At 49.6% G+C, this 13,523-nt stretch overlaps 1 protein-coding gene across 2 annotated transcripts in view; it reads left to right on the forward strand.

Moving 5' to 3' along the window:
• The window catches only part of SUSD2 (sushi domain containing 2), a 356,158-nt gene that overhangs the window by 134,712 nt on the left and 207,923 nt on the right, over nucleotides 1-13,523 (forward strand). For both annotated transcript variants that reach the window (XM_073676401.1, XM_073676400.1), the window contains exons 6-7: nucleotides 11,755-11,959; nucleotides 13,406-13,491. In XM_073676401.1, the coding sequence (XP_073532502.1) occupies nucleotides 11,755-11,959; nucleotides 13,406-13,491 (291 nt within the window). The remainder of the gene's footprint in view (nucleotides 1-11,754; nucleotides 11,960-13,405; nucleotides 13,492-13,523) is intronic.

Genomic DNA, 13,523 nt, shown 5'->3' on the forward strand with positions numbered 1-13,523 from the left:
GTAATGTTTGAGACTGTGGTCCCAGCTCTCTTCAGGTCATTGACCAGGTCCATCCATGTAGTTCTGGGCTGATTACTGACCTTTCTCAGAATCATCCTTACCCCACAAGGTGAGATCTTGCATGGAGCCCAGACGGAGGAAGATTGACAGTCATCTTCTATTTTCTAATAATTGTGCCAACAGTTGTGGCCTTCTCACCAAGCTGCTTGCCTATTGTCCTGCAGCCCATCCCAGACTTGTGCAGGTCTACAGTTTTGTTCCTGGTGTGCTTAGACAGCTCTTTGGTCTTGGCCATGGTGGAGAGGTTGGAGTGTGATTGATTCAGTGTGTGGACCACACACATTGCACCACAATTGGAAATTCCACAATTGGAATCCCCCCCCCCCCATTTTTAAGTACATTGAATGGTAAATAGAATAGTGTCATTCAAAACTACAACTCGTTATGTGCATGTAAAAATAAAAAGTTATGGCTTTTGGAATAAGGGTAGGAAAAAAGCGCAAAATGAAAATTCGCTGCAGAGGGAAGGGGTTAAAGTCTAACAACTCCAAGATTATTCTATTTCCTGAGAAGGAAGGAAAAATGGATTTTAAAATCCAAAATCACGTGGCCAACTTTCTAATGGCATGCTTTTCATATATATTGTGGTCTATATTATACATTAAAAATTATTTTAATGAGTATTACATCTATTACCTGTAGCTCTGACATTCTTGGGCTTACAATATGTGGACATCAGTAGAAGCTTTTTACATCATTAACAATAAATATGTGAAGTCCAGAATGTGTAAGCTTCAGAGTTTAGGAAATGGTGGCAAATTATGACAATGCCTGTAAAATTGGTGGATGGGGACCCACTGCACCACGGACCAGACGAACCCTGGAGGGCCGTGACTAAGTGTCTTCCGGGTCTTTGCCAGGGCCTCAGATGGTGAGGATAGGCTGGGCTGCCCATAGACAACAGGTAGCATTTCAGGGCAGTCCCCGGTACTGCAGAAGCTGACCTGAGGGTCAGAGGCACGGGTACGAGGTACAGGAGGGCAAGACAGAGGCATAGTCAGACAGTCCGAGGTCGGGGCAGGCAGCACAGGATCAGCGTACAAAGCTGAGGTGCAGAGTGGAAAGATCAGACAGAACGGCTATATAAGCCGGGTCAATAAAGGGAGAATCAATACAAAGAAATGCATAAACCGGACACTAGCAGACAACTAACCAGACAACAACGTTTAGGCAAATAGTTTTGGGAGGAGCTGCCTAATATAGACCCTGCTGGCACGGGATAGGCTGGGGAACCTAATCTCTGCAGGACACAGCAGTTTTTAACTCGTGCAGAGACTGGCCTAGCCCCCCTAAGACCAAGTAGAAGCTACATGCTGATGCAGCAATGCAGAGGAGTGCTGCAAAAGTCAACTCAGTGAGATGGCCTAACACGAGGAGATGCTGTACCGTGACCATCATTAGTAAGGCGGCGCTGAGGAGGCAAGAAAGTTACTGTCATGACCATAGGCGGATTATTATGAGGATGATCTGGGCTACCGCCCGGGGCCTGTGGCTCTGGCAGGGCCCACGGCCAGATCACCCTCATTATAATGTTTTCTGAGAGGCAGGGGCAGGGGGACCGCACATTACCATTAAACGCCGGCCGCATCAGGGAGACAGACACGCCCCCTGCACGCTGTGGCTGTGTCTCCAGGACTGACGTCACACAGCAGCGCCTGGAGCTTCTTCACTTCATCCTGCCGGAGAGGAGCTCGTGCATCAGTGGATGGCGGTAAATACGAGTCGAGGTCGGGCCCTGGGCAGGATGTCTGGAGTGAGGAGGGGGCTGCAGGACGTTGCTCCCCTCCTGATGAGTTCACACGGATCCCTTAGTGTCAGGTCGGCGGCCGCTCTGCTGGGGCCCTGTATGACTTATGGCCGGAGTCTGACCTTTGCAGCAGATCAGGTCACTCTGGGTCATCGGCTCCAGAGTCACCAGATCTGCAGGAAAATTCAGAGTCCAGCAATAAATCACACTGAGCCCCAGCAGAGCGACCACAGACATCAGCAGAGTGGATCCTGCACTGACTGATCAACACTGAACCTACAGGACGTCACATACTATACTGCTCCATATATAATATGTGAGGTCCTGTGTGCAGGTCCAAGTGTGATCAGTACAGTGTATACCCATGTACAAAAAATGTCATCCAGTATATCGATTACTGTATGGTATACTGTGGTACAGACATCAGATGGGATATAACAATGTGTATAGCATATAACATCTAATGTCTGTATCACAGTATATCATACTAGCTATTGAACCTGTTGTACGCCCGGGTGGCGAGCTTTTTTATTGGTATATGCTCTCCCATCCTGGCCCCGTTTCCTGGTATATGCTCCCGCATCCTGGTATATGCTCCCCCATCCTGGTATATGCTCCCCCATCCTGCTCCCCCATCCTGGTATATGCTCCCCCATCCTGGTCCATGCTTCCGCCCATCCTGGTATATGCTCCCCCCTCACTCTGGTCCATGCTCCACATGTCCGCATAGTGCGATATCTGGTTTCATTTGAATGAATACAAATGTGCAGAGTGTATTCAACAAAATGGCGCCAAAGTACGCGCATGCGCATACCACGCTGTCCATTTTGTCGAAGACACTGTTCATATTTGTCTTCACTAAAATAGCGCCGGAAATCGGCTCCTGCGCCACACTCCTCCCCTGGCCTCTCCAGAGATGACAGGACCGAACACGTATGTGTTTATGGTGCCGGAGATTGCGGTATGCGCTCAGTGCTTATGCATACCGCGATCTCTGGCGCCACACTCCTCATCCCTGTCTGGGATGTGGATGTGTCTTTCTGTCTGTGGCCAGACTGCACAGGTATTGCGCTTGCACAATCTATAGAGGCTTCTGGCAGAAGGACACATCCCTGATTATACTATAGATACCAGTCATGTATTGTCATATAAACTATACAGGGCCATACCTAGGGGAATCAGGGGGGGCATGTGACCTGGGTACAGCCGTCAGGGGGTTGCCTTCGGGCCACCTCATCTGGTGGTCAGAGGTGTCTCCCAGGTAGCTGCATTTTGCATTCGACCGTTCTCTGAGCTGGCTGTGGAACCGACAATCGATCAGAGCTGTGGAACCGACAATCGATCAGAGAAGGGAGCTATGTACGGGCTCATATTGTATGTAGGGAGCTATGTGGGTGCTCATACTGTATATTGGGAGCTATGTGGGGCTCATACTGTATATAGGGAGCTATGTACGGGCTCATACTGTATATAGGGAGCTATGTGGGGGCTCATACTATATATAGGAGGCTATGTGCGGGCTCATATTGCATATAGGGGCTATGCGGGATCTCATACTGTATCTAGGAAGCTATGTGCGGGCTCATACTGTATCTAGGGAGCTATGTGCGGGCTCATACTGTATCTAGGGAGCTACAGTGGTGGTCAAAAGTATTGGCACCCCTGCAATTCTGTCAGATAATACTCAGTTTCTTCCTGAAAATGATTGCAATCACAAATTCTTTGGTATTACTATCTTCATTTAATTTGTCTTCAATGAAAAAACACAAAAAGAATTGTCCTAAAGCGAAATTGGATATAATTCCACACCAAACCTAAAAAAGGGGGTGGACAAAAGTATTTGCACTATTTGAAAAATCATGTGATGCTTCTCTAATTCGTGTAATTAACAGCACCTGTAACTTACCTGTGGCACCTAACAGGTGTTGGCATTAACTAAATCACACTTGCAGCCAGTTAACATGGGTTAAAGTTGACTCAACCTCTGTCCTGTGTCCTTGTGTGTACCACATTGAGCATGGAGAAAAGAAAGAAGACCAAAGAACTGTCTGAGGACTTGAGAAACCAAATTGTGAGGAAGCATGAGCAATCTCAAGGCTACAAGTCCATCTCCAAAGACCTGAATGTTCCTGTGTCTTCCGTGCGCAGTGTCATCAAGAAGTTTAAAGCCCATGGCACTGTGGCTAACCTCCCTAGATGTGGACGGAAAAGAAAAATTGACGAGAGATTTCAACGCAAGATTGTGCGGATGGTGGATAAAGAACATCGACTAACATCCAAACAAGTTCAAGCTGCCCTGCAGTCCGAGGGTACAGCAGTGCCAACCCGTACTATCCGTCGGCGTCTGAATGAAAAGGGACTGTATGGTAGGATACCCAGGAAGACCCCACTTCTTACCCCGAGACATAAAAAAGCCAGGCTGGAGTTTGCCAAAACTTACCTGAGAAAGCCTAAAACGTTTTGGAAGAATGTTCTCTGGTCAGATGAGACAAAAGTAGAGCTTTTTGGGAAAAAGCATCAACATAGAGTGTACAGGAAAAAAAAAGAGGCATTCAAAGAAAAGAACACGGTCCCTACAGTCAAACATGGCGGAGGTTCCCTGATGTTTTGGGGTTGATTTGCTGCCTCTGGCACTGGACTGCTTGACCGTCTGCATGGCATTATGAAGTCTGAAGACTACCAACAAATTTTGCAGCATAATGTAGGGCCCAGTGTGCGAAAGCTGGGTCTCCCTCAGAGGTCATGGGTCTTCCAGCAGGACAATGACCCAAAACACACTTCCAAAAGCACTATAAAATGGTTTGAGAGAAAGCACTGGAGACTTCTAAGGTGGCCAGCAATGAGTCCAGACCTGAATCCCATAGAACACCTGTGGAGAGATCTCAAAATGGCAGTTTGGAGAAGGCACCCTTCAAATATCAGGGACCTGGAGCAGTTTGCCAAAGAAGAATGGTCTACAATTCCAGTAGAGCATTGTAAGAAACTCATTGATGGTTACCGGAAGCGGTTGTTCGCAGTTATTTTGGCTAAAGGTTGTGCAGCCAAGTATTAGGTTGAGGGTGCCAATACTTTTGTCTGGCCCATTTTTGGAGTTTTGTGTGAAATGATCAATGATTTGATTTTTGCTTCATTCTCTTTTGTGTTTTTTCCTTGCAAGCAAATTAAATGAAGATAATAAGACCAAAGAATTTGTGATTGCAATCATTTTCAGGAAGAAACTAAGTGTTATCTGACAGAATTGCAGGGTTGCCAATACTTTTGGCCACCACTGTATGTACGGGCTCATACTGTATCTAGGGAGCTATGTTCGGGCTCATACTGTATCTAGGGAGCTATGTACAGGCTCATACTGTATTTAGGGAGCTATGTGGGGGCTCATACTGTATCTAGGGAGCTATGTGAGGGCTCATACTGTATCTAGAGAGCTATGTGTGGACTCATACTGTATCTAGGGAGTTATATGGGTGCTCAAACTGTATATAGGGGGATGTCAGCATACTTAATTCTGCTCAATATTAAGGCTGTGTGCCCATGATGCGTTTAAGCGTTTCCGCAGCAGCAAAAATGCTGCAGAAACGCTTAAAAAACGCTTGGTAGAAGGTCTGCTATGTTCCCCAATGATAATCCGCATGTGCTGTGCACATGCTGCGGAAATTTCCGCTGCGGATTATCATTGCGGACAAAAACGCAGTACTACCAATTATTTTGCGGAAGTGCTGCTTTTTCGCCGCCATTGACTTGCATTGGAACGCATGGATTACGCATCACTGCATATGTAGATGCGGAATTCACGCGTTTCAATGTGCGGATGGTACCCAGGTCTAGAGGACAGGAGACTCTCCTCCGGACCCGGGTACCATAGAAACTGTGAAAAAAATAATAAAATAAAAAATAAATGTTATATTTACCTTCTGATGGCCTGCGGTGCGCTCTTCCTCTCATGCCGGCAGATTGCGATGGACTGAAGGACCTGCGCTGATGTCATAGTCATGTGACGGGTCACGCAACGCTGACGTTGGCAGGTCCTTCAGTGTACTGCGATCTCCCGACAAGGGAGAATGGAGAGAAGCAAGACTCCAGGGGCCATCAGAAGGTAAGTATAGATTTATTTTTTATTTTTAAACATTCTTTTCGTCACAGTATATAAATCCATGCCGTTTGCATGGATTTATATAGTGTGACCAAGTTGATAAGCACTTTCCCAGTGATGCTAAAATCGCTTGGAAAGCGCTTGTCAACCCGCATGCGGTAATGCATGTGAAGAACGCTTCACATTCGCATGTTCCTGGCAAGAAAAACTCATGTACAATCCGCATGTACAATCTGCATGCTTTTTTTCTGCCAGGGAGATGCAGAAACGCTCAGGAAAAATCCGGAGCATTTCTGCATCGTGGGCACATAGCCTGAGTCATACAATTAATATATTTTTTTATTATTTTGTTAATATTATTAATATTGAGCAGAATTAATTTCAGCCTATTGATTTGTAGCACCCCGAGGGCTCGGCTGCTACAGGGGTATTGCACCTCAAACCAGAGGTGCGATATTCCACTCCCGGGTAAGGATGGAGTGTGGACCAGGACTCGGTTAGCTGCATGCACCACACACACCCCATTTCCGAGGGGCAGCTCAACGGTGCTCCCACTAGACAGAAGTGCAGGCACGACAGCATCTGTCCCTGGCTGGAGTGGGGAGGGGAAGGAAAACCCAGTGGTGTAGGAGCAGATAGGGGTGGGTCTCTGGGCATAGGTAGGAGCCCATTGGTTGCTAGTCACCTGGGCTCACACATAGAGGGAGGTATAAGAGGTGGGCACCATCTTAGAGTGAGTTCAGTTCTGTGAGAGAAGGAGTTCAGCCAGAGAGTGCTGACAGGGAGCTGTGGCTCAGTCTGGGCCCAGCTCCAGAGGCAGGCCTGGAGTGGAGGCCAGAAACAGCAGAAAGAGAGAGGAGAAGGAACCGAAAGGAAAGTAAGAAAGGAACTGGAACAGAGGAGAAAGGAAACAAGGAACACAGAGAAAGGCCCAGAGACACGAGGACAGAAGGAACCCCATATGCCCAGGAGATACAGGGTGAAGGGTTGGCAGAGCAGGGTACCGGAACCCAAATTGGTGGAGGCGACAAATCCTCAGCCAAAACCGGAGGTTATGACCACATCTTGGTGCGACCCCTCACTACATCCACCAGGAAAGCATACCACATAGGGTCAGGGAAACCGGAGAGAGGTTTCGCCAACAGAAGGCCCGAGGAAGCTGGACAAAGGTGGGTCACTGGTGGGGACGGCCAGAGAAAGGAAAGGAAGGGAGCCCTGTGCCACGCTCTGGAATTGCCTGGGAGTTGGTCGAGCCCCTTGCCTTGTGAACGCAGCACGGCTCAGGCGGTCCTTCATGTGCACAAGTGACCTGGATGAGAACTGTGAGTAAAGCATTGGAAACTGCACCACACATCTCTGTGTTTCATCGCCGCACCAGCACCATTAGTACTGGGACGCTCACACCCTCACTACCATCATCTACTCTAGCTGCCCTGAGGCAATACTTCTCCCGTGGGGAGTTATCCCATACTCGGCTGCGCAAACAACATCAGCCTCAGCGGTCTGCAGCGCAGTGGCGGTCCCCATTGACCGCAATCCACGGGTGGCGTAGTCGGACATTGTTTTTACCTAAAACTGCCACTGGTTTGACCGCCCTGGGCACGGACCGGGTCACCGCCACACGGAGACTACAACCCCCCAGCGATCCGGCTCCGGGTATCCCCTGCACAACACAGGCCCAGGGGGCGCGTCAAATTTTGGCGTAGTCGGTAGGATCTTTTCCAACCCGCCACAAGCGGGTATTGCGTGCCTGAAGAAGATTGTGCATGTACCTTGAAAAGAAGTCTCCCGCCATTTCCAGAAGTTTCCCGCCGTCCGGAGCCAATTCCTGCCATCAGACGTCATTTTGGACCGTTTCCCGCCATCTTCATCCGTTTTTCCCGCCCTGGCAGAGTGGACGCCATTATGTGCGCACCAAAGGACAGCAGGAAGCCGCCTCCCATCGTGGGCCAGGTCCCAGAGTGGCGCCAAAGGAGGGGCCCGCCCCCAGCAACGATGAGTGCAGCAATGGAGATATCCATCAACGTGGGGGGGCTGCCCCTAAAGGTGATTGTCAGCAGATGCCCCCAAGACCACCCCCCATGGGGGTGGATAGGAAAGAAAACTGTGGGGCCGGGCGCGGCCTGGATGAGCCTGGGCCTGCTGCACCCGGAGATGGAGGGAGCAGAGAACTCCACCAGCACCCTGGCCCGCAGCCTGCTGCAAGCTGAGCCACCCTGCAGCCTGACAGAGTTGCTAGCCCAGCTGGCCCAGGGACCCGGACTGTGCGCGCGCAGCGCTACAAGACCTGAACAGAAGGATGGTCCGGGCGCAGCAGGAAGTGTTTGCCGGGTGGAGAGAGGAGTTGGCCCGGCAGCACGAAGATAGCCAGCGGAGGACCCCGCCGTCACCGGGCAGCGCGCTTACCGCTGGGCGCGGAGAAAAGGGACCGGCAGCTGCAGACGACGCCGCGGAGGAGGCCACGGAGACCGAGACAGGTAATGGGGACGCCACCACCCCAAGCCCTGGGAACACCAGCCTGCCCTCACCCTCCACTGCGGGACCCGAAGACCCGGGGACCGTACCTGACATCATGCCTCCACCGCCGCCAGCTAGGCCTCAGGCTGCAAACGTCACTGTCACGCCCCGCCCCGCGCTGTGCCCTCTGAACCCGGGCTCTGTAAAGCGGGAGACATCACAGGCCGGGACGCAAGACCCAGCACACCCGGGCGCCGCTGCCTCACCAGCGCCCCCTACCTTGGCGGTGCCACCCCCGGGCGCGACCAACAAGCGACCACCGGCCTGGTCGCAAGGCCGAGTGCCCCCAGGCTCTGCCACCCGTCCGAAGCTCGCGGTGCCACCCCTGGGTGCGGACCTGTACGCCCAATATACCAGCCCGGACGGGCTGCCCTTTGAGTGGCCACCGGAGTTTGTCAACCCCCGTCTCCGGAAAGAACAACCCCTGAGCGAGCCTCTGATCCCGGCCCCGGAGCCTGCCAACATCGCTCCACCCCCGCCGGAGGATGCCCAGTTTGCATGGGACCCCACCGGCGAGAATCTCATGGGGTTCACCCAGGAGACCCGGGCGGAAGCAGCCCAGCGCCTGGATTGCTGCCGTCAGCAGCTGGCCACCTTTGAAAGGGAGCGACGGCAGAGGCGCATCAGGGAGGAGCGACTCCAAGCCCGGAGCGCAGAGCAGAAGAGGAGGGCCAGACAAAACCCCCAAGCCATCCGCGGTCCCCGAGCCACCAGGACCGTAGTAAAATTCCAGCTAGAGCATGGCTGGGGCTTCATCAGAGACCCGGAGGCTGACACCGACGTCTTCGTCACTAGAAGGGACGTTGAAAGCCACCTGCCAGAGGGACATCACGGACGTGACCTGTACCCCGGTGACGTGGTCACCTACACCCGGCACAAGGGCGCAAAGGGACTGTACGCCCTCCATGTCCACCGTCTAACGGAGGAGGAACTGCGGTACCGCCCAGACATGGACTACTCTGAGGGTCCGGACGGACCTGAAGACTACCCGGAAGAGCGAGGAGGACACCGTTACTAATGAACGGTAAATGGAACTGTATATAGTTACCCGTAAGGGTATAGAAACTGTTGCTGAGTGGAGTGTGGTCCCTGTTGGGACTGGTATAGAACTGTGTAGAAGTTACCCCCTATATCCCTTATCTGGCTGGGGACTGAGAACAGCCATCCCTTTTTCCTAATCTGACTGGTGACTGAGAGCAGCCATTCCCCTAAGAAGAAAGAACACCTGGTCGCAAGTTGCACCGCGGCCAGAACTCAAGAATGTGTTTTAAAAAAAAAAAAAAAAAAAAAATGTTTTACTTAAGAATGTCTTATACTGAAAAAGTTTCATATGCTGCTAAAAGAGTTTATAGCATTTTATATGTGTGTGAAGAAAGTCTTGTAATGTTTTATACCAGTAACGTTAAAAGGAAAGAGTACCTCCCATAAAGGGATGAGTAAATAGTTAATGTCTTATATGTGAATGCATTCTAAAATTTTTGTATGCTTTAAATTGTTTTGCTCTTTTCAAGCCCGAGGACGTGCTGTGATTTACCAGGGGGGAATGTAGCACCCCGAGGGCTCGGCTGCTACAGGGGTATTGCACCTCAAACCAGAGGTGTGATATTCCACTCCCGGGTAAGGATGGAGTGTGGACCAGGACTCGGTTAGCTGCATGCACCACACACACCCCATTTCTGAGGGACAGCTCAACGGTGCTCCCACTAGACAGAAGTGCAGGCACGACAGCATCTGTCCCTGGCTGGAGTGGGGAGGGGAAGGAAAACCCAGTGGTGTAGGAGCAGATAGGGGTGGGTCTCTGGGCATAGGTAGGAGCCCATTGGTTGCTAGTCACCTGGGCTCACACATAGAGGGAGGTATAAGAGGTGGGCACCATCTTAGAGTGAGTTCAGTTCTGTGAGAGAAGGAGTTCAGCCAGAGAGTGCTGACAGGGAGCTGTGGCTCAGTCTGGGCCCAGCTCCAGAGGCAGGCCTGGAGTGGAGGCCAGAAACAGCAGAAAGAGAGAGGAGAAGGAACGGAAAGGAAAGTAAGAAAGGAACTGGAACAGAGGAGAAAGGAAGCAAGGAACACAGAGAAAGGCCCAGAGACACGAGGACAGAAGGAACCCCATATTCCCAGGAGATACAGGGTGAAGGGTTGGCAGAGCAGAGTACCGGAACCCAAATTGGTGGAGGCGACTAATCCTCAGCCAAAACCGGAGGTTGTGACCACATCTTGGTGTGACCCCTCACTACATCCACCAGGAAAGCATACCACATAGGGTCAGGGAAACCGGAGAGAGGCTTCGCCAACAGAAGGCCCGAGGAAGCTGGACAAAGGTGGGTCACTGGTGGGGACGGCCAGAGAAAGGAAAGGAAGGGAGCCCTGTGCCACGCTCTGGAATTGCCTGGGAGTTGGTCGAGCCCCTTGCCTGGTGAACGCAGCATGGCTCAGGCAGTCCTTCATGTGCACAAGTGACCTGGATGAGAACTGTGAGTAAAGCATTGGAAACTGCACTACACGTCTCTGTGTTTCATCGCCGCACCAGCACCATTAGTACTGGGACGCTCACACCCTCACTACCATCATCTACTCTAGCTGCCCTGAGGCAATACTTCTCCCGTGGGGAGTTATCCCATACTCGGCTGCACAAACAACATCAGCCTCAGCGGTCGGCAGCGCAGCGGCGGTCCCCACTGACCGCAATCCACGGGTGGCGTAGTCGGACATTGTTATTACCTAAGACTGCCACTGGTTTGACCGCCCTGGGCACGGACCGGGTCACCGCCACACGGAGACTACAACCCCCCAGCGATCCGGCTCCGGGTATCCCCTGCACAACACAGGCCCAGGGGGCGCGTCAGATTCACCTTCCACAACAGTCATGGTCTCTCATGTGGCCCCTTGAGGAAATTAATCTCCTACCGCTGCTCTACTATATATAGCGCTATGTTATGTATAGGGCTGTGTACATAATGGAAAAAAATTTCCATAATTTTCCGTCTACAGATGTCACCAAAGCATCTGTGTTAGTCACATGACCTATCACATGATCTATCAAAGGGGATCATGTGACATGTCACGTGATACATCGGGTACCTGTGGGGGGGCTCACACCTTCTAAACTGCCCGGGGCCCTGGCTACTCTTAATCCACCCCTGGTCATGACAATGCCTTTTTATAGGCTAAAGCCTCTTCTTTTTGCCAAAAAACCTTGGTTTATGATATATTATTTTATAAAGCAGAGCTAAAGTTGACTTTTTATGAGCAGCATTTTCTGTAAAAAGAATACATTTTATATTTAGTTATTAAAGTTATTCGTATGATAATCTCAATAATTATGTATTACCCTGTGTCACAGGAATGTACATGCAATATGGAGTCCTGTCCATGCCTTAGCCTGGCACTTATCAGAGAACTTCAGGGAAGACCCTGCCGGCTGGGCTTTCAACAAGTGTTTGGTCTGGACAGATTTGGAAAAGAAGAAGCTGCCTAACTTCCTGAACGAGACAGCCGACTGCCCTTGTACTCTAGAACAGTCCAGAGCGGATACAGGAAGATACCATGTATGTGCCAGGACTTTTCTCTGACAATCATATTCTATACGGGTTGATGCATATAATACAACTTATCACGTGTGTGTCCTCAATTACGTCTAAAATGGAGACTTAGAAAGGATAGCTACTCATATAACCAACCTCATCCATCTGTGATATTATTTTAGATTTCAGGTATTAAAGGGCATATGACTGAATACAGTATGTCCTCTTATCCTTTACTGTACAGAAGTGTAACCAGGATGGATAATTGTTATCATCTGCACCAGTCTAGATTGTTATTGATATATTAAAAGCTGCCCAATACCACATGCATACTGTAATTAAGAAGCCGATTGTCCTGCCATGATGTTGCCTGACAGCAAGTTCTAGATAGGTTATGTCTCTGTTAAAGGGGTTATCCAAGACTATTTTTCTTTTACAATGTGCCTAAGAACTATCTGGCAGATCGTTGCTAACTACCTGCCTGTTGTGCTCAGTTCCAATCTCTGCTTGCATAGAACAGTCACAACCGCTCCTGCCAGCGATTCAGTGGCTCATGCTGTCATCACATCGACAGAGTAGCGGCTTCTCTTCTGCTCTGCTGAAGGGGCCTGACTGCTGATGTCATGCTGATTGACAGCCGTCTCCCCGCTGCATAACTACTTGGACCACCTGCCAGTCAGCATGATGTCGGCAGTCACGCCCTGTCAACAGAATAGCCTGGAAGAAGAAGAGATGCTTTGTTGACCTGGAACAGCTGAATTGCCGTCAGGAGCGGTCAGTCATCGATCTGAGCCAGTGTCAAATAAAGCAGGCGCTTAGTTGCTTCTGTTAGCAACTACCTGCCTGTTAGTTTTTTAGGCCCATAGTGAAAAATATAAAATAGTTCTGGCAAACCCCTTTAAATTATGCTTTAACTGTCATTATAATGAAATACCATATTGCATTGCAGACCAGTGTCACAAATACTTTTTTAATTATGATAAGTGTAACTTTATTTTATTGCAGTCGTTTTTGCAGTAAATGTAAAGGGTTTTTCCCAACCAATTCATCAATTACTTTTCAAAAAAATAATTGATAAATGTATGACCGCTGATCCTGAGAATGGGAGTGTGTGACTGCAGTGGTACGCATGAATAAGCAATGCTCTATTCACATCTATTGGGTTTGGGTAGTAAACGTGGATTACTAGTTATTATTTTGTGGGGAGGAGCACACAGTTGAGTCTAGCTTTTCTCTGCATGAACATATCCTTCTTTATTTAAAGGATGCATTTATCTGAGGTGGCAATCTGTGCATTTTATTGAAATTAAATTACAAAAATATTAGCTAAAGCATACATGCATTTAAGTTAGAAAGAAAAATGTCCCCAAATTTTGACAACACCTTTAAGGTGACTTTTGCAGTTTCTCTGAAAATATTTTTAACTAGGTCACAAGGCTCGAAGTTAGAAATGATCTGTTTCTTTTTCAGACGGATTATGGCTGCAACATAGAAAAGGGCAGTGTGTGTACTTACCACCCTGGAGCTGTGCACTGTGTGAGGAGCATACAAGCAAGGTACTATGTTACTTGTCATTTACTTACTGTGT

The sequence above is a fragment of the Phyllobates terribilis genome, unplaced genomic scaffold, assembly GCF_046119375.1.
Source record: "Phyllobates terribilis strain yellow unplaced genomic scaffold, ASM4611937v1 Scaffold_1__5_contigs__length_1240528914, whole genome shotgun sequence".
NCBI lineage: Eukaryota > Metazoa > Chordata > Amphibia > Anura > Dendrobatidae > Phyllobates > Phyllobates terribilis.